Below are 21,907 nucleotides of genomic sequence, written 5' to 3' on the forward strand. Positions count from 1 at the left end.
ATGTTTATGCGCTATGCAAGTTTGTCTGGATAGACCTTAACTGCGTAAGCAATAAGAAGCGTGCATATGCGTAACAGAAAATGCGTAACCGCGTAACCAATTAAAGCATTTTGCATTTTCGGTTACGCATATTCGCTTTTGATTAGTTACGCGGTTACACGTTACGCAAAAAATATCAGTCCATGTGACCGCACTCTTAAGCTGGTTTTACATGGGGCGTAACTTGCGTCAGCCAATCAAATTGTCTCATACGCGTATAGTAGCTGAGACGATTTGATTGGCTGACGCAAGTTACGCATATGCAATTTACGTTCCATGTGAAACCAGTCTTAGGGTGACGTCCCATGGCGCGTATCGGGCGTACGAACTCAGCGACTGCGATTGCAATTGCAATTTCGTCCCTTGATCAATGAGAAAGAAGCTCCTGGCAATTCGGGCATTTTTCATTGGTCAAAAAACGAAATCGCAATCGCAGTCGCGGCCGCGAGCAGCTAGTCTAATTTGGGCTCCATATTTTTCCGTAACAGTAAAGGCCATTGCACGTAACAAAGTTTTAGTTTTAATCGTAAGGCCGTAAGAAAATAGACCAATCACACTCAATTATTCTTCAGGCGCGAGAAGAATAATCGACTGTGATTGGTCTATTTCCTTACGGCCTTACGATTACAACTAAAACTTTGTTACGTGCAAGGCCTTAACAGTAAGGTTTTGATCTATCGCGTTGCTCGATTCAGCCGTCCGTAATCGTAACTGGCCGAATCGAGTAACGCAATTGGTCGAAAACTTATGGCTTAATCGACTGTTGTCTGTGCATACTAACACAACCTTAACAGCCAATCGGAACGTCCGACAAAACTTCGTTTTAAGAAGTCAACGGTATGGATTCGCTACCGTTTAGGGTTGATTTATAATAGCCGTAACCGTTGATTTAAGCCGTAATCTTTAAAAAATTGACTAATCACAGTCGAATGTGAGAAGAATAATCGACTGTGATTGGTCAATTTCTTAAAGATTACGGCTTAAATTGTGCGCGAATGGTCGAGGGAGTCGCGGGAAGGAAGGAATTAATTCGTAGAAAGTTGTCTTTTGTGAAATTTCTATAATCCAAGAATGTACAGTATTTACAAGTGTATAATACACACGAACGACGGCTATTCCCGCGCGTGAAAATAAGACCTCGAAAGTGCGAGTAACTTTAACACGCTCGTTCCGAGAAACTTTCGTACGATTTTGGGCTCGCGCGCGAAGGTCCGGAGTTTTATACCCACGACCTCCGAATTCCCTCTCGAATTCGTTCCGGCCCTCCCGGTAACGAACGAGCCGAAAATTCAGCTGAGCACCCATCCGCTGGTTGGCGTTCTCGAGAAATTAGTTTTAAACTTACGTCCCGATTGACCTCCGAGGCCGGCCACACGTCACTGTTTTGAAATAGTTCGTTTTTTTTTCCCTGCCCTTCAGAGTTCAGTCCGACCAAAAATTCGCAGAATTATTCCGGTATATTTCCTAGTATAACTTCAAGGACAGAAAAACAGAGTTCCACGTTGGCCTATATTTACGCGCTCCTTTGTCTCGGGGACTCTGTGCCGAGGCATACCCACCCCGGACAGAGCGAGAAAATATCAGTTTTTTTTTCGATCGGCGAACCGGCAGGCTAGCAGGAAGCTCGGTTTCCGGAAGGGCGGTCCACGGGCCGGATTCGGTCCTTAGCCAGGATGGGCCGCGCCACCAGAGCGGGTGGTTTACCAGCTCTGTTGAGGATATGCCGCGCGAAACGCAATCGGCGGGGTTCTCTCGCCCGGGAACGTGGTGCCAGATTGCGTCAGGTAGCGTCGTCTGGATTTCGCTTACCCTATTGGCTACATAGGTTTTCCAGGCCGATGGATGTCCGCGGATCCAGCCCAGCACAACCTTGTCGTCCGACCACAGATGCGAGGGGACATTCCTCGCTTCGAGGACTCGCTGAACGTGAGCCATTAGTCGCACAAGCAAGGTCGCGGCGCTCAGCTCCAAACGCGGCAAGGTCACCTGTTTCAGCGGTGCAACCTTCGTTTTTGCCTCGAGCAGCCTCACTTCCACTTCTCCGTCTCCTCTCTCGACTCGCAAATAGATGACGGCGGCATAGGCTCGCTCCGAGGCGTCAGCAAAGCCATGGAGCTCCAGCCGGCAGCCCTCGTCTCCGCGGAACGCGGATGGCTTCCAGGGAGGGCAGATCAGACTGGAATGCTCTCCAGTTTTGCACATCTTCTTCCGGAAGCGGCTCGTCCCACTCAATCCCCAGCAACCACGTGGACTGGAAAAGGATCTTCGCGCGCACCGTGGCTGGGGCGAGCCACCCTAGTGGGTCGAATAGTCTTGCTGTCAGCGAGAGGACCGTTCGTTTTGTGAACGTTTCTGTCCGGATCAGCTGGGTCGCATACGAGAATTGATCGTCGTGCGGATGCCACCGCAGGCCCAAGGTCAGATGGCTCTCACCCGGCTGCCATCCTCGAGGCTCCCTCAATAAACGATCCTCCACCGGCACGTCCTCCAGGAGAGTCTCGTCATTGGCGGACCACTTTTTCAGCGGGAAGCCGCCCGCCATGCAGATCCGCTCCAACTGTCTCCGTTTCTCTAAAGCGGCAGCCAGCGTTTTCGCTCCGGAGATCACGTCGTCCATGTAGGTGTCCTCCTCCAGGACGCTTGCTCCCTCCGGAAATCGATGCTTCTCATCCTTGGCAAGCTGGTGCATCGTGCTTGGTGTGGAGAGCAGGCCAGGCCGTACGTAACAGTGGTGAGCCAATACTCTAGTATAGGCTCTCGTGGATCGAACCGCCAGAGAATCCGCAGCAAGTCCACATCCTCCTGATGGACGTCAATCTGCCGGTACATCTTCTCGATGTCCGTGGCGAAGACGAATCGATGGCGGCGCCATCGTAGAAGAACGTCCGTCAGCGCAGGCAACAGGTTGGGTCCGAACATCAGGCGCTGATTCAATGAGTCCTCGGACGGGACTGTAGCTGAGCCATTGAAGACTACTCTCAGCTTGGTCGTAGAGCTCGTCTCCCGCAGAACGCCGTGATGCGGCAAGTAACACACGCGAGCGCTAATCAAGTCGTCGCCGCGGACTGGCACCATATGCCCCAGCTCGGCATACTGCTTCATGAAATCCACGTACGCGGTCTGGAGGTCGGCATCCCGCGCGAACCGACTCTCCATGCTTCGAAGCACTCGCTCAGCTACGCGACGCGTTTCGGAGAGGTCCGGCAACGGCGAGATGAGAGGAAGGCGCACTACATAGCGTCCATCGGGCCGTCGCGAATGCGTCCGGACGAAATGCTCCTCGCACTCAGCTTCCTCCTTCGTGAGAGCCACCGCGCTCGACGGGACTTCCTCCTGCTCCCAAAACCGGCGCACCACGCTCACCAGATCTTCCTCGATCCGGCATTGGTGAGTGTACGCGACGTGTCCGGAAACGGAATCAGCGATCACTCCCGAGAGGATCCACCCCAACGTCGTGTTCTGGGCGACCGGTTCGCGAGGTCCTCCCTTCCGGAGCCCCGCACGGAGTATCGACGCGTAAATGTCGGCGCCGAGGAGTACATCGATCGGATCTGAAGAGCAAAATTCTGGATCCGCTAATTCTAGTCCGCGAAGGTGCGGCCAAGTAGCCGCTCCGGCTTCGATGCCACCGGCATACACGGTGAGCCGCGGGAACACGAGAGCGGACATGGTAAACGCCCGTCCCCTCGAGGACAGCGTCATCGCAACTCGACCTCGGGCTACTCCCGTTTGCAACCCGCCGATTCCGAAGACGTTCACCGCGACAGGAACGCGAGGCAGTCTCAATTGTTGCGCGAGTCGCTCCGAAATCATCGACGATTCCGAGCCTTGGTCTATCAAGGCTCGCGCGGTGTGCCAGGCACCGTGGCGATCGGCTACGCGGACGCGAGCGGTGGCAAGAAGCACCGCCACAGACTTGACGGGCGAATCCGTTGCTACGTGCGACGTCTTCGCGACCCCGAGCTCGCGACACGCGTCGTGGAGAGACGAATGATGGCGCGCCCCACACGCGTAACAGTTTTTCTTCCCGGCGCAGTCATCTAATTTGTGCTTCCCGAGGCAATTCACGCACAACCCGTTATCGTCGACGTATTGCTTCCGCTCGACGGCCGTCTTTTTCTTGTAGTCGTCGCAGAACATGAGTATGTGTTCTTTCTGGCAGAGAGAGCAACGGCCACGCTTTGCTTCACCCTTGCCATCCTGCTTTCGAGCGAGGTGATTCCGCGTCGATTTCTGCGTTCCGTCGCTCGCCTTGTTCGCGGCACCATCGGCTTTTACGGGGAGCATCGACTCCAACGTATGTAACCGGCGATCGAGGAATTGTTCGAGCAATATATACGACGGAGGCTCGCTCGCGGCACTTATGGAATTTTCCCACTCGCGACGCGATTGCGGATCTAAGAGTTCGACAGCGAGATAGACGAATAGATCCTCGCTGCGGCTAATCGCCCGACCGATACTGTCTAATGAGCTGACCGTGGCTTTTATGCTATGGAATATCTTACGCAACTCGACGGCCGACTCGCTCTTCATCTTCGGTAAGGCGATGAAATTAGCGAGATACGCGCGCACTAGTAATCGCTTATTTTCGTAATACGCACTCAGAGTTTTCCACGCGCGCTCATAATTTTCGCCCGTCGTTGGCACATTGCGAATAAGAAGGTCAGCCTCACCTTTCAAGCAGGACTTCAAATAATGGAGTTTCTCCACCTTCGTCGTATCTGAGTCCTTCCCGATAATGGACAGGAACAAGTCGCGGAATGAAGGCCAATCTTCGTACTTTCCAGAGAATTGCGGTAGCTGTATACGAGGCAGAGTAGTGCGGGGAGTCGAACTCCGCTGTACTGGCCGCTCCGGCGGCCTCGGCGGTGCTCTTCTCCTTGGCCTTCAGGATGCGGATGGCGTCTAAGAACGCTCCTTTCTGCTGCAGGAAAGCTTCCTCGGCTACCCCCGGCAAGTCTTGCTTCTGGTAGTCGAGCTTATCGAGAGCCTCCTGCGATTGTTGGAGCAATTGGTCATTTTGCGCTTCGAATTTCGCCCAGTTCGCTTCTAGAGCTTGAAGGCGCGCTTCGGCCAGCCCCAACGTGATCTTCGTCGGCCCCGACTTCTTGAAGTTTTCGTACGCGCGCGAAATGCGGCCGTACAGCTCGTTTTGGGAGCGGACGATTCCCTCTACTTCGCGACTCATGTCTTCTACCCGGCGGTCACTCGAAGCGCGAGAAGCTCACCAGGATCCTCACTCACACAATTCACGAATACCGGTCAAGCAGATCCGGCTCGAAGGACCATAAAATGTGCGCGAATGGTCGAGGGAGTCGCGGGAAGGAAGGAATTAATTCGTAGAAAGTTGTCTTTTGTGAAATTTCTATAATCCAAGAATGTACAGTATTTACAAGTGTATAATACACACGAACGACGGCTATTCCCGTGCGTGAAAATAAGACCTCGAAAGTGCGAGTAACTTTAACACGCTCGTTCCGAGAAACTTTCGTACGATTTCGGGCTCGCGCGCGAAGGTCCGGAGTTTTATACCCACGACCTCCGAATTCTCTCGAATCTTCCGGACCCCCGGTAACGAGCCGAAAATTCAGCTGAGCCAATCCGCTGTCGGCGTCTCGAGAAATTAGTTTTACGTACGTCACGTTGAACTCGAGGCCGGCCACCGATCAGCTGTTTTGAAATAATTTCGGTTTTTCTGCCCTTCAGAGTAAAGTCGACCAAATTCGCAGAAGTATCGGTATATTTCCTAGTATACATTCGAAGGACAGAAAAACAGAGTTCCACGGTGGCCTATATTTACTCGCTCCTTTGTCTCAGGGACTCGGTGCGCGAGGCATACCCCGGGACAGAGCGAGCAAATAATCAGTTTTTGTTCGATCGCGAACATAAATCAACGGTTACGGCTATTATAAACCAACCCTTAGGGCCGTGCCTTAAGTTCTTGGCTGTGATTGGCTGATTTGCTTACTGCTTGAGTTTTAGGCTGGTTTCACATGGGGCGTAAGATGCGTATGCGTAACTTGCGTTAACCAATCAAATCGTCTCAGCTACTATACGCGTGTGATACGATCAAATACTGAGACGATTTGATTGGCTGACGCAAGTTACGCATACTCATCAGTAGGTAAGCTAGGCCGATTCTACTCCGGGGATCTGAGGGGGGTGAGGGGTAGGGGGAACGGCGGGCGGGGGGAGGGGAACCGCGTTCTTGGGCGCCGCGGGAGAGGGGGGAAGGGAAACCGCGTTCTTGGGCGCCGCGGGGGGAGGGGGAGGGGGAAACCGCGTTTTTTGGGCGCCGCAGGAAGGGAGAGGAGGGAACCGCGTTTTTCGGGCGCCGTGTTTTCCGGCGCCGCGGGGCGAAGGGTCCGCGTTTTCCGGCGCCGCGGGGCGAGGGGGTCCGCGTTCGCCGCGCCGGTCAGCGTGACGTCACACGCTCCCGCTCGCGTTGTCTCTCCATCGTAGATGTTTCCCCCGTCCCCCGGTCGCGCGCGTCTTCTTGTTCGCGCGGTCTCTCTCGCTCCCGTTCGCGTTATCTCTCCCTCGCGCGCTCGCTCCCGGCCCCCGTTCGCGCGCGTCTTCTCGTTCGCGCCGTCTCTCTCTCTCTTCCGTTCGCGTTATCTCTCCCTCGCTCCCGGCCCCCATTCGCGCGCGTCTTCTAGTTTGCGCGGTCTCTCTCGCTCCCGTTCGCGTTATCTCTCCCTCGCGCGCTCGCTCCCGGATCCCGTTCGCGCGCGTCTTCTCATTCGCGCGGTCTCTCTCTCCCCCGTTTGCGTTCTCGTTCAGAAATTATACAAAAACTACAAATAGAAAAATTGCTTACCACCGCTTGATTTCAACCTAAAACCCCCGGCTCTTGAGTCACCTTCCGCACTGTGTGTGACACAACATTGATTGTCTTTTTATTGTTACATTTATTGTTACACTTATTGTTACACTTATTGTTAATCTCTTAGCAGTATAGGTTTCTTAATTTTAGATAATATACACTTAAAATATTTCTCCAAACACTTCCAATTCTTCATCGTTTGCTTCAACTTCCATATTATGTCCTTCAGACTGCAATTCCTCGAAATCCATTTTTTACTTTAATGATGAAACCGCGGTGTTGCACTAACGCGTCTAAATCAATTAGACGTTATATTCTCTACCGTCTTCTCGACCGTCTTCTATTCTTTTCCAGTATATTTGATAATAGAGAAATATCCAGTTTGATTGGCGATCGGCGATTCCAATTTCGCGACGGATGCTTCCCAGGAAAAAATCTACAAACACATATATATGCGGCCTCTCTCTTCGCTTCATACAATGTCTCTTTTAAACATTTCATGATCATCAAAATCCTGCCACATTAGTATTTCACGACATTCATAAAATTCGAGAAACTTCCGATGCGATCGGAGATCGGCGATTCCGATTTCCCGACGGATCTGATATCTCGTTACATCGACGGTCCGCGGATCCCCATTCCTCACGAACGGATCGTTGATTTTCACAATCGGTTTCCTTTCAGGATAGAACACTGGTTTGCAAAGTTTTGCGTACTCGCTCATATCGGTGGGCTTTGATATACAGCTTAAGATGGAGACCAATTGTTGTATAAACCGCACTATCAAGTATGCCAACCGACTCTTACTTTTAGTCTTCGACTACTGAGCGTACATTCATATTCATCCTTCTACATCTCACAATTGTCACATCGTTTCTTATCATATCTAATTTTATCTCAGCATCCATACAATTGCACCTTCCGAAAAATCTGCGATGTGCAGTTTTGCACGTGTGCAATGATGTCACCGCGAGACACGTATGTTCTCGAAAACGATATCGCGCCATTGACTTTCGATGATTTGATCTGTAAAACTGTTATTGAACCGCGATCAAACAGCTATCAAATAGGTATTGAACCGCTATGAAACAGCTATCAAACAGCTTTTAAACAGCTATCAAACAACTAAAACAATTATCAGTATAACAGCGATCAGTATAACAGCGATCTGTATAACTGCGATCTGTATAACTGCGATCTGTATAACTGCGATCTGTATAACTGCGATCTGTATAACTGCTATTGAACCGCTATGAAACTTCTTTTAAACAACTAACAAACGATGGAGCAATCTGTATCTTATCGCGGTACATCAGTGTCTCTTATATTGCAATATCTGTTGATATTGCAATTTACATGATTTTGAGCACTACGTTCGACAACGGACAGTATTCGATTACGCGATCATGCAAGATGAGACAATAGGCGATAGTATTTGCCGGTACATTCAGCCCAAAGAATTGCAGAACGGGAATCGTCGTATCCACATTACACGTCGGTGCTAAATCTTACGGACATTGAGTTTCCAATGACGTTGAATCAAATTAAAAATTTTGAAAATCACAACGACATCTCTATCAACGTGTTTAGCATCGAGAAAAAAAACAAGGAACTTGCAATCCTGCCAATACGGGTTACTGATCGAAAGATGGACAGACATGTAAATCTGCTGTACGTGCATGACGATAACGTGGGACATTTTGCATGGATTAAAAACCTATCCCGCCCCGTGAGCTCGCAAATCAACAGGCACCGTGGTCGAAAATACTTTTGCGATTCGTGAGTATACATCTTAATAAATAATAAAAATAATTTTTACGTAAAAGATATATAAAAAATTGCATTATTTACAGATGGTTGCACTATTTCTACACGAGCGAGAAATTGGAAGCCCACACCGTCGACTGTCGGGAGATGAACGACTGCGCGATCAAGTTACCGAGCGATAACGACAAATGGTTGGCCTTTAAGAATAACAGCAGGCGTGCATAAGATCCAAACAACACAAAATGTACACCTTGTCCGAAACGAAAATAACTCTAAGTCCGTACGACGATAAGCAATACATTATACCCGGTTCTACCGAGACGCCGCCATGGGGGCATTATAAAATGCCATCGTAAATATATATCGTAATTACATTTAGATATGTATGAAAATAAATAACTCACCAATTTCTCGCTCGTGTAGAAATAGTGCAACCATCTGTAAATAATGCAATTTTTTATATATCTTTTACGTAAAAATTATTTTTATTATTTATTAAGATGTATACTCACCGATCGCAAAAGTATTTTCGACCACGGTGCCTGTTGATTTGCGAGCTCACGAGGCGGGATAGGTTTTTAATCCGATAAACGATATCATACCATTGACTTTCGGTGATTTGATCTGTATAATTGCAGCAGCCATACATCTGCGCTATTTGCAAAATTTGCAGTTTTGCACGTGTTCGATGAAATCATCGCGAGACATGTCGCGACATGTTCTTGAAAACAATATCGCTCCATTGACTTATGCGAAATTGCAAAATTTGCAGTATATGTACACCATGCACTAAAACAGAAGAAACGATACGCGATGCTCTAGTTGGAACGAGAGGAAAAGGCGATAGAAAAAGTATATACGAAAGAATGAAGCGAGTCAAAATTACAGTCTGTGATTTGAAAGTCTACGCGTCGGTACATCGATTGGAAAAAAGTATAGCGAGATGACAATAATTTTGATATGGATCGCGCATTAACGGACGACAGTGATTACTTCAGCGTTGAAGAAGATGGTCGTAAAGAAGTCATTGAAAGAATAGTGTCGCGTGAGGAAATCGTTGCACTAAATTTACATACAAAAGAGTGCGTACTATTTTTTCATTATTCAACGGGTGGTGCACTTGCACTATGTCGTTCATGCATGAGAGCTGTATTGGGCTTCGTCGGATGAGACTCTGACCCTGTCGGCGGTCGCGCGACTCGTCCTGCCATGGCGCAAGCGAAGCTTGACGCGCCGGAGAAATCTGGCGGCGGCATTAAAGAGAGGGATAAGGATTCCGAGGAAAAGGAAGGTCCCACTGTTGTGCCAGAATGCGCATTATGCCTGCAGCCTTGTATCCATCCAGCACGATTACCCTGCAGCTATATATACTGCTATCTGTGCATAACGGGTGTCGCTAATCAGAGCAAGCGATGTCCGATGTGTTGTCAAGAAATCCCACCGGATTTTCTCGAGAGACCTCAGCTGGTGGAAGTGGAGGAGCCTCAGAAGGAGTCGGAACATCCTGAGGAAAAGTACCAATGGTTTTACAAAGGTCGAAATGGTTGGTGGAAATATGATCCGAGGACAAGCAATGATCTGGAGACTATTTACAAATTAGGGGACGCGCAATGCGAACTTTTGATCTGCAGCATGCTTTACGTAATTGACTTTGAAAAAAAATGTCAATATATATAGAAAATACAACCCACGTTACAAACGTAATATCAAACGTGACAGAAAAGATGCTCCGTGCAAGGGTGTCTCGGGTGTACAATAACATTTGTAAAATGGATTATTTGTCAGTTAAGATCGAAGATCCATTTCCAAACCCATATTTAACAACATACTCAATTATATTCATTGGTTTCATACAGCATTATACAAATACTTGATATCGGGTATATACATGCATGCACAATCATGTTCAACATTGCACACGATATTGTTCAGCGTGTGATCGAGTCACATGCGAGAAACAGCACAATGAGTAAGTACCGCCAATTTTCGTATATACTTGTGCAAAAAAAAACTTTTATAAACATAATTGTATTTTTTCAGTTTTGATAAATCCCGCTACAAGCCTCGTATTTTGGGAAAGAGATTTGCCTTGACATCGACCGCATATAAATTTTTGGATGTTGGAATCAACGCTGGACCTATGTCCTCTGTGGATATACTTATTGGCGATAACCGAGGCAATCGGATAATTCTGCCTCATGCAATGTAGGTGACATTCATCGAAAAACGTGCAGGTATTCAGCGACTCGTGCAGTCGCCGGCACCATCATCGCTAGCGTTTCGAGATTTGGAACTCGTTAAAATACGTGACGCAAATATTGTAAAATTGACGTCGTGCGGCACCAGCTTGTACATGAAACCGTCAACCGTACTCTTCCTGTTCGAACTAGAACATTGCGTTGAAAATGTGTAATTTCAACTATGCCAAAATGTTCATGGCGTAAGTGAAAAATTTAAACAATTTATAACAATTTTACGCTAAAATTGTATTACCGATAAATATAATGCCGTTAGAATCTTGCGTGAATTTTATGATAAGAATTCAATTATTGATTGTGTGAACTGTTGGCGTATGCTGCAAATAATATTATACACGATGCATTACATGAGAAATAAATGTATACTAAATGCATATCACTGTATCTAAAATTATCTTTCCTGTCTACCGTTCCCTTGTCCACCGTCAGCGGTTTAGAATTATAGAGCGGTAACTCTCGATAAGAATGCGCGTGCCGCACTCATCGCACTCATCGCGCGATCATTAAACGTTTAACTTAATGTGAAATCGTGCATACGACGATACGACCCACTCATGCCCCACCATGTTCCTAATCACTCCAACGCACTCCAAAAACTTATAAGCCATTTTATTATTCAGCTTAAAGGCCATTGCACGTAACAAAGTTTTAGTCATAATCGTAAGGCCGTAAGAAAATAGAGCAATCACACTTGACTATTCTTCAAGCGCGAGGAGAATAATCGACTATGATTGGTATATTTTCTTAAGGCGATCGCGCACAAAATGCATAGTTTAGCATAAGCGTAGCGTAAGACCGTTAACCAATGAGCATCCAGCATAAAGTCGCCATATTAATTTACATAAAATGCTCATTGGTTCAGCGGTCTTATGCTATGCTTATGCAACCTATGGAATTTTGTGTGCGATGGCCATTATAAGCGGGGAGCACATACTTCTGCACAACGGATAATGCGTAAGCATAACAAAATTGATTAGTCTATTTCCTTATGCACATGTGTATGGACCAATCAATTTTCTTATTCTTACGCATTATGCGTTGTGCAGAAGTGTGTGTTCCCCGCTTTATTCTGCATCTTCGCTTGCCTTGCACATCATTGTTGTGACAGATTGTCTAACCTCTCGTAAAATTATTGTGTTGTAAATACTGTGATATTACTTATATCTCAGTGGTTGTACATACATAATAATGTATATCCTTCCTCTCACAGGATTTGGACAAAATCAATTATGGCCTGACTCTGTATAGAGGGTCTGTAAACATGTTAAATTGACGGAATAAAATCATTGCATCGCAGTCGTTGTGACAATTTAATTAAACGCCCGTCACGCCGTAACGAAGCGTCGTTGACCCATGGTTTCTATACTTAAAGTTGGTGTATTTATTTTCTTTCATTACACAAATTTACGAAACTTAGTTTTTCTGCACCCTGTATATATATCTCAGGAACTGCTTAATATTGTAACTCGGGCTCAATTGTGGTCAATCGGGACGGTGGTCAATCGGGACCGTGGCCAATCGGGACCGTTGTCAATCGCAACGTGGTCAATATTAATGTGGTCAAACGCAACGTGGTTAATCTCAACGTGGTCAATTTCAACGTGGTCAATCTCAACGTGGTCAACAGGGACCGTAGTCAATCGGGACCGTGGTCAATCGGGACGGTGGTCAATTTCGACCCTGGTCAATCGAGACGGTGTTCAATCGGGACGGTGGTTAATCGGGACCGTGGCCAATCGGGACCGTTGTCAATCGCAACGTGGTCAATATTAATGTGGTCAAACGCAACGTGGTTAATCTCAACGTGGTCAATTTCAACGTGGTCAATCTCAACGTGGTCAACAGGGACCGTAGTCAATCGGGACGGTAATCAATCGGGACGGTGGTCAATCGGAACCGTGGTCAATCGGGACGGTGTTTAATCAAGACGGTGGTTAATCGGGACCGTAGTCAATCGGGACGGTAATCAATCGGCACAGTGGTCAATCGGGACGGTGGTCAATCGGGACGGTGGTCAATCGAGACCGTGGTCAATTGGGACGGTAGTCAATCGAGACCGTGGTCAATCACAACGTGGTCAATCGCAACGTGGTCAATTGCAACGTGTTCAATATTAACGTGGTCAATCGGGACCGTGGTAAATATTAACGTGGTCAGACGGGACGCTCCCTTCCGCCCCCTTACGGGGGGCTCCACTACCATTAAACTAGACACATAGGGTGCGTTCGGGGAGACGTTATTAGCGCTATATCGTACTACAAGCTGTTCGCGAAGCTAGATAGTAGCGCTACCAATGGTATCATGACTCCACTAAAGGATAGCGTGTGACATAACTGCGCGCTACTAATGCTATTTCTTCCGAGATAGTGCATGGGTAACGTTAGCGTTTACGGACTTTGCGAACGTTCAGGGAGACGCTATCAACGCCTCTGGAACTGTTTGGGGACGTTCCGTGCTCATGTGAAGGTTATGTGTGCACGTTGTAAACCGTGAACGTGTTTGGACAGATAAATCGCGAGAATTAATTTGTAGAATTACATAAATTTCGAAATTCAGCGAGTCGTTTATATTCCGTAGTGAAGAGGTTAACGTCTCTCTCAATTAATTTATGAATGCGAATTGAGAACAATTGTTATTGTTATTAGCGTTTCAAATACGCGAACAGATAGCAGATATATCATCGAGTGATAGTGATAATGAGAAATTTGCAATGTTAGAAACTGTATTACGTATTAGAAGAAAAATACCCAGAGTACCGTATTATGTTGAAACAATAGTGCCGACAATGACAAATCAAGATTTCAAGTCTCACTTCAGGTATTAATACAAATGTCTTTTATTAATATTTCTGTTGAAATATCTGTGGTTTGAAAAATATTAGACGATTTACATAAAGAATATATTATATTATAAACAATGAATAATTATTGCATGATTTAGAATGCGTCCTGGAACTTTTGAATACTTCCTGTCCATCATTGGTCCTAAATTACAAAGAGAAACAGGAGGAACGCCAATGATTTCTCCACGTAAACAATGTCTATTGGCGTTGTGGAGACTGCGGCCACTCCAGATTCTTTGAGGTAAAGAATAAGTTTATTAAGCATAGAGTTCTGCATAATCAACGATATCAGTAGGTCTATTCTCATAACGACAGTTCATTATCGTTACAATATCGTTGTGCAGTATTTTTACTATGTGAAAAAATTGCGCAACAACATTATAACGATGACGAACTGAGCATTTAAATGATGTTAAAAGTGTTCTGCATACGTTCTTATCTGGGTAGTAACAGGTAATGCTTATATTAATTTACATCATTAAGCAGAGAATAATTTTTGTTTTTATTTTTTGATGTCCTCAGATCTATTTCCGACCGATTTAATGTCGGCAGAAGCACAGCATTATATGTTACACGACGTGTAATAAATGCAATTATTGATTTGGCGCCAAATGTTATAAAGTGGCCTACAAACAAACGAGTTAACGAAATATGGGCGGGATTTGAAAATACTAGTGGATTTCCGAAGATTTTACGCCAAAGGATGCTATCAGACGGAATTAAGTTTGTATTATTTATTTTAATTAATATTCTGTATATGGTTAAGTTATTAGATAAACTTTTATAAAAGTAAAAAATAGAAAAATAAAATTTATATAAATTATTTTGTAAAATTTATATAAATCATTACATTAATATTTATATATCAATATAAAAATGTATATATTTATTTGTGTAAATTATATAAAAATGCACAATTATATAAATATGTATATGTATTTTTTATTATATAAACTTATAAATTTTTATATGTCATTTCAGGTGATCTGCATGGAGTATCACAGCCAACAGTATCCAGAATTGTGGCAAAAGTATCGAAAGCCATCGCAGCTCATCTGCCACACTTTGTACATTTTCCAGATATAATGGAAGTCTTGCAAATGGAATTTTATAACATAGCCGGTTTCCCACAAGTTATTGGATGCATTGATTGTACTCATATACGTATTAAATGCCCCAACCAAGAACGAGCTATGTTGTACATAAATCGGAAAGGCTTCTATTCTATAAATGTGCAGGTGGTTTGCGATGCACAGCGTCGAATTCTAGATATTGTTGCCAGATGGAGAGGCAGTGCTCATGACTCCTGAATATGGAACTCAAGTCGTCTGAAGGAGGAGTTTGAGGTAATTATAATTATATAAAGTCTACACAATTATATTCATAACGAATATTTATAATAAATATTTATATTTCTAATTATATTACAAGAATATTTATTTACATAACAAGAAACTCATATATGTTATTTATATTACAGGAATGCAGAATGACAGGAATATTGTTAGGTGATGCAGGTTATCCTTGCAGACCATATCTGTTAACACCTTTTCTACAGCCTCAAATTGATACTCAAAATAGATATAATTGGGCCCATATTCGCACTCGTCTTACCGTCAAAAGATGTTTTGGCGAATGGAAAAGGATGTTTAGAGCACTACAAAACAATATGCAGATTAATCTGGAGACAGCAAAGGTTGCAATTATTGCTATGGCAATTCTCTTCAACATACGGAAACAATTCAACAACTTCGAATATGGTAAGCGCATATCTTAAATCAAAAACATAATAAAAAGATTCTAATTATAATGCAAAAAATATTATATTAAGAAATATTACATTAAGAATAAATGTACATATATTAACATATAAATATAAATATATATGCGTAAATGAAACTCATTCAAGTATAACATTACTGCATTTAAAATATGACATGCTTTTGTTACAGAAATTGATGATGAGGAAAATCAAAGCGATGAAGAGCAACCTGCTGCTGTTCCACATGTGTTAAAAGAGTTCTAGATTTAAGTTGGCAATACTAGGTAGTCACTGTCGCCACGACGAAGTAAGTTACCACCGATCATACACTACGATCCGATGTTAAAAAAGTTCCTAGGCTTAGGGTGGTAATTCTGCGTGTGAGAAGTGGCGAAGCAGTAGTAAGTGTCAGTCCCCTGCAACGGTTACGAGCGTGCGCGTCTCTGTACGAAGACTTTGTCAAAATTAAAATACAGCCTTTTATCGTTGCTGCAATCAACGTCTTTGTGTTTAACGCCTTTATCCCGATTATCCTTGACAAATAACATTTTGGCGACCGTGACAGGACAGTGAATAGAGGATAATCGTCGGATTGTGCCGTGTGTGAAAGCGAGCATTCAAGATGGAAGCTGCAAAGAAGAAACGCACCGTAATGAGAACGGCTTTCACGCGCGCGTTAAACGACTTCCTCGGATAACGGATGCGAATACAGGCGCCGCGGATTTAGCCGAACTGCAAGTATTTCTACAAGTTCTCGAAGACAAGAACAAGGCGTTAGAGGACGCCAATTCGGTCTATATTACAAGCTTGATAGAGACAGAAAATGTGAAGACAGAGACAATCGACGCAGAGATGACGAGCAACGACAAGTACAAGCGCAAGTTTATACGGGCACGGATGGCCGCCATGACACATTTATCGACTGTTGCGAACAATACCGGGAATAACAATGCGAATTCGACAGTCGATAACACACATCCCAGTGCGCAACCTATGATAAAACTGCCGAAGATCGAACTTAGAAAATTTAGTGGGGACGTGAAAGACTGGCTGCCTTTCTGGTCGCAATTCAAGAAGATACACGAGGATGCTGCCATCAACAAAGGAAACAAGTTCCAATATCTTCTACAGGCGATAACAGCACAGTCGCGTGCAGCCGAGCTAATAGACAGTTTTCCTCCCATGGAAGAAAATTATGACAGTGCGATCGAGAGTTTAAAGAATCGTTTCGGCCGAGATGAAATGCTTGTGGAAGTGTACGTGCGCGAGCTTCTCAAGCTAGTTATGCAAAATATCCTGAAGCCGGATGATCGAATGCCATTGTCTAGTTTGTATGATAAGTTAGAGGCTCAGCTAAGAGCACTCGAAACGCTCGGGGTCACGTCGGATAAGTGCGGCGCCATGTTACTCCCGCTTGTCGAGTCCTCATTGCCCGAAGAACTTTTACGTGCTTGGCAGCGTCATCCAGTGCCGGTCGGGGCAGATGGGGAACGAAGAGAAGAACGACTCACACAGCTGATCAAGTTTCTGCGATCCGAAGTAGAGAATGAAGAAAGAATATCTATCGCGATGCACGGTTTCGATTTGAAGAAGGATGAGCCCAAAACATCGAAACAAAAACAACGCTCGGATCAAGCAAAAGGTACGCCGTCCGCTATAAGCCTACACGCACAGGGAAAGCCGAATAAACCGATAGACTGTGTATTCTGTGAAAAAGAGCACGCGAGTGTAAAGTGTGAAAAAGCGCGAAAAATAACATTGGACGAGAAAAAATCGTTATTACAACAAAAGAATGCGTGTTTTAACTGTCTAAAAATCGGTCATCAGAGTCGCGTGTGTCGGGGTAGTCAAAAGTGTGCGATGTGCAGTCGACGGCACGTGGTGATAATGTGTCCGGATATAATCAACCGAGGGGATGCGACGGTGTCAACTAATGCAGACGATGGAAAAGAAAAGGTACTGTCGAATTCCAATCAAACTAGAGAAGCGGACGTAATTTTACAGACGTTACATGCCAAGATTCGTAATGGCAAGGAAGAACGTGTAGTGCGGGTGTTTTTCGATCAAGGTTCCACTCGATCTTACGCTACTAAGGACATTATTTGTCAGATGAAATATGAAGCGATCAGTGAACACAAGCTCAAACACTCGCTTTTCGGAAACGTTACGTCTGCGGTCAAGAGTCATAAGAAGTATGTGGTTCATCTGTGTAGTCTGGACAACAGTTATTCGTGCAACTTCAAAGTGTTCGACGAAGAGGAAATATGCGCAGAAATTCCTCTGTGGGAAAAACAACCATGGATGGATGAATTGAAGGAGATGGACATACAACTCACTGATGGACCGTCTAAATGCGACTACGCTGCACCGATCAAAATTCTCATTGGGGCAGATATAGCAGGAAAACTGATGACCGGTCGTACTAAACAACTCAGGTGTGGATTGACAGCAGTTGAGACAAGTCTCGGCTGGACGCTGATGGGCCAGGTTCCGAAATATGTTACGGACGGTCTCGCCGAGCAGGCGATTTCCATGTTTCAACGTGAAGCCTGTGTTTCTGATCTTTGGGAACTGGATGTGATTGGCATCAGCGATCCGGTTATGGAGAGGTCTCGCAAAGACCACGATGAGGAGATTCTGAGGCGTTTCAAAGAAACAGTCATTGTCAATGCGGAAGGACGATACGAGGTATGTCTCCCGTGGGTCGAGACACATCCCAGTTTGCCGAACAACAGGGAGCTTGCAGAGAAGCGGCTCATCACGACTACTAAGAAGCTGAAATCGTCGGCGTTGTACGACGAATACGATCAAGTATTCAACGACTGGCTAGCGGAAGGAATCATTGAGGTGGTGCCTGATGATGAGATCGACCAAGAGGCACACTATCTACCACATAGAGGCGTCGTTAAAGTGGGTAGTACCACTCCTTTAAGACCGGTATTCGATGCGTCTGCTAAATGTAAAAACTTTCCATCTCTTAATGACTGTCTAGAAAGAGGACCCAATTTAATTGAACTTGTTTTTACTATTTTGTTACGTTTTCGTACTCATAGGATTGGGGTCGTAGCTGACATTCGAAAAGCATTCTTGCAAATAAGTTTGACTAAACAAGATCGGAACTTTCTGAGATTCTTATGGTATGACGAACTCGGGAAAATAATCGTTTATCGACATTGCCGAGTAGTTTTTGGTGTTTCATGTAGTCCTTTTCTTTTAGGAGCAGTGATCAATTATCATTTGAAGAAATTGTTGTCTGATGAGAGCATTAAATCTATGTTTAAGAACGCAGATAAGAATCTCACGAAGTTGATGGAAAGTTTCTATGTAGACAACTGCGTAACAAGTTTAGACACAATGACCGAAGTCGAGCTATTTATGTATGATGCGAAACACGCGATGAATGAGGGAGCGTTTGAACTCAGAGGGTGGGAGAATTCGCACTCGAAGACGGGAGAAGTAGAAATTTCGGTATTGGGGCTTATTTGGGATAAGAGCGATGACACGTTGCGTTTAGTAACTCCCCCGATCGAAACGATTATGAACGAAAAGATTACGAAGCGAGTAATACTTTCTTACTCTCACCGCATCTTCGATCCTTTAGGTTTTGTTTGCCCGGTTATGATCACTCCCAAACTCTTGTTGCAACAAACTTGGGTCTCTAAAATTAAATGGGATGATGAGGTTTGTGACGAAATACAAAACGAATTTAAGAAATGGCTCGGTAGCTTGACACGATTAAACGAGCTTCGTTTTCCTCGCTGGGCTTTTGAGTCACCAGTTCGCGATACTAGTATAACGTTTCATGTGTTTTGTGACGCTAGTAAGAAAGCATACGCTGCGGTGATTTTCGCACGCGTGGAGTGTGCTTCCCAAGTCAACGTCCAGTTTGTCACGGCAAAAGCTAGAGTAGCTCTAGTTGCTCCTATGACGATTACTCGACTTGAACTCTTGGCTGCCAGTATGGCCGTAAGACTGGCGTGTTCTACGGTAAATCCTCTTAAGATGTCTGATAAGAAAATAACATACTGGAGTGACTCAAGTACAGTTTTGTTCTGGATCCAGCGGAATTGTCCTTGGGCGCCCTTTGTAGACAATCGCGTTAAAGAAATACGAAATATGTCATGTAGCAAGGCCTGGAAGCACATTCCTGGCGAATTAAATCCGGCGGATCTACCGTCACGAGGATGTACAATCAATACGCTATGTAGGGTAAATTGGTGGAGCGGACCGGAGTGGCTAAGAAAGGATGAATCTGAGTGGCCGATCTCGAACGTAGTGTACTATGAAGACGAGATAAAAAATAAAATACGTAAGACTGCTAAAGTGACGGATCAAATTTTGGATTCTGAAATTGTGTCTGCGATGTCTCAAATGAATAATACTACAAAGGTTCAGCCTTTCTATGTTCCCAGTGTTTCTAGCTTTCGTACTGTGGTAAGAGCGATCGCACGCATAAAGCGGTTTGTTACTAATTACAAATTGTACAAATCGGGTAAACAGAATAGACTAGCTGGGAAGTTAACGAGCGAGGAGGTCAATGATGCTGAAAAGATTATTTTATCAATTATCCAGCGAGAGTCGTTTAACGGAATTGACGACATACAATTGCGTAACATGAACTTTTTTGTTGCGGAGGATAATCTGATCCGGATGAAATCGAAAATATTAGAACGAGATGATAGCTATTCGTTTCGTTATCCAATAGTCCTACTGGGAGAAAATCCTTTGGTCCGCATGATGATTCTCGAATTCCACACGCGTTTAGGACATGTACATATCAACACATTACTCAATGCTCTCAGAGAGGAATATTGGATAATACACGGCCGAAAGGTCGCTCGTAGTATTGTAAGAAAATGTGTCGTCTGCGCACGACAGAATGTCAAACCTCTGACGGTGGCAACTGCTCCTCTACCTATGAATCGAGTTCGCGACGCTCGAGTGTTCGAGATTACGGGAGTAGACTTTGCAGGTCCGCTATATTTGAAAAGCGAAGTAAAAGCCTGGATTTGTATTTTTACATGTGCGGTGTATCGTGCAGTACATTTGGAACTCGTGTCGTCTTTGTCCACCGATAAGTTCATAGAAGCTTTCCGTAGATTTGTGGCCAGAAGGGGACGACCGAGTATAGTTTATAGCGATAATGGAACTAATTTCGAGGGTTTTTCTAATTTACTGAAACAAATCGATTGGATAAAAATCCAGGAGTCTAGTCTAGTATCCAAAGTGGAATGGAAGTTTAATCCACCAAGTGTTCCCTGGTGGGGAGAATGGTGGGAGCGGTTAATTCAGATTCTGAAGCGTTTATTGCGAAAAATACTTGGTAAAGCTTGTTTAAGTTACGAAGAAATGCTTACGATTTTATGTGATTGCGAATCTGTGATTAACGCTCGACCCTTAACATATTTGTCTGACAATCCTCGAGATCTTGATCCTATTACTCCAAATTTATTTCTTCAAAAGATCCATGAAGTAGGCTTACCCGATTGTGATTATATTGACAGAGAAAAACTGAAGGGTAGATTTAAGTATCGACAATTTCTCAAAGAAGAGTTGCGTAAAAGATTTAGATCGGAGTATCTCGGGCAGCTAAAATATGCATCTGCCAAAAAATTAACCGATGACTGTCAGATAAAAGTTGGTGACATCGTACTTATTGGTAACGACTGTACAAAGAGGCTCGAATGGCCACTAGGCCGAGTAATAGAACTTTTCCCAGGAAAAGACGGAATTGTGAGGGTCGTGCGTTTAATTACTGCGACGGGACAAGTAGTGCGACCAGTTCAGAGATTATATTGTTTGGAGGTAGACGTTGATACGGATCCAGAGGAGTTACGTAAAATCTATGATAAGAGAGTTAAGCCCAAGACAGTCATTCGGCAAAGCGTTGACAAGTCAAAACAGGTGCCTAGCGGAGTAGAGTTAAGTGATAGTAATGATCCTATTGTCCCTTACAAAACTAGAAGTGAACGCACTGTTAAACCTGTTACAAAACTTTAATCCTTATCTCGCTTTATTGCTTCTTTAGATATTCTCTCCATTTGTGAAACGTGAATATCTAAAGGTGGGAGGATGTTAAAAGAGTTCTAGATTTAAGTTGGCAATACTAGGTAGTCACTGTCGCCACGACGAAGTAAGTTACCACCGATCATACACTACGATCCGATGTTAAAAAAGTTCCTAGGCTTAGGGTGGTAATTCTGCGTGTGAGAAGTGGCGAAGCAGTAGTAAGTGTCAGTCCCCTGCAACGGTTACGAGCGTGCGCGTCTCTGTACGAAGACTTTGTCAAAATTAAAATACAGCCTTTTATCGTTGCTGCAATCAACGTCTTTGTGTTTAACGCCTTTATCCCGATTATCCTTGACAAATAACAACATGCAACAGAACGACCTGGCGCAGCATTCCGTTTGGAT

The 21,907-nt window shown here is 44.8% G+C and overlaps 1 protein-coding gene and 1 pseudogene across 1 annotated transcript; one reads left to right on the forward strand and one right to left on the reverse strand.

Moving 5' to 3' along the window:
* Positions 1 to 2,643: 2,643 nt before the first annotated feature.
* Positions 2,644 to 4,572, reverse strand: LOC143903378 (uncharacterized). Its single transcript, XM_077416922.1, has one exon. It carries the CDS (start codon positions 4,570 to 4,572, stop codon positions 2,644 to 2,646), a length of 1,929 nt encoding a protein of 642 aa, XP_077273048.1.
* Positions 4,573 to 9,841: 5,269 nt separating this feature from the next.
* LOC143903345 (E3 ubiquitin-protein ligase rnf146-like) lies at positions 9,842 to 10,425 on the forward strand (annotated as a pseudogene).
* Positions 10,426 to 21,907: the final 11,482 nt, after the last annotated feature.

The sequence above is a fragment of the Temnothorax americanus genome, unplaced genomic scaffold, assembly GCF_048541705.1.
Source record: "Temnothorax americanus isolate GAGA-0224 unplaced genomic scaffold, ASM4854170v1 Scaffold46, whole genome shotgun sequence".
Lineage (NCBI taxonomy): Eukaryota > Metazoa > Arthropoda > Insecta > Hymenoptera > Formicidae > Temnothorax > Temnothorax americanus.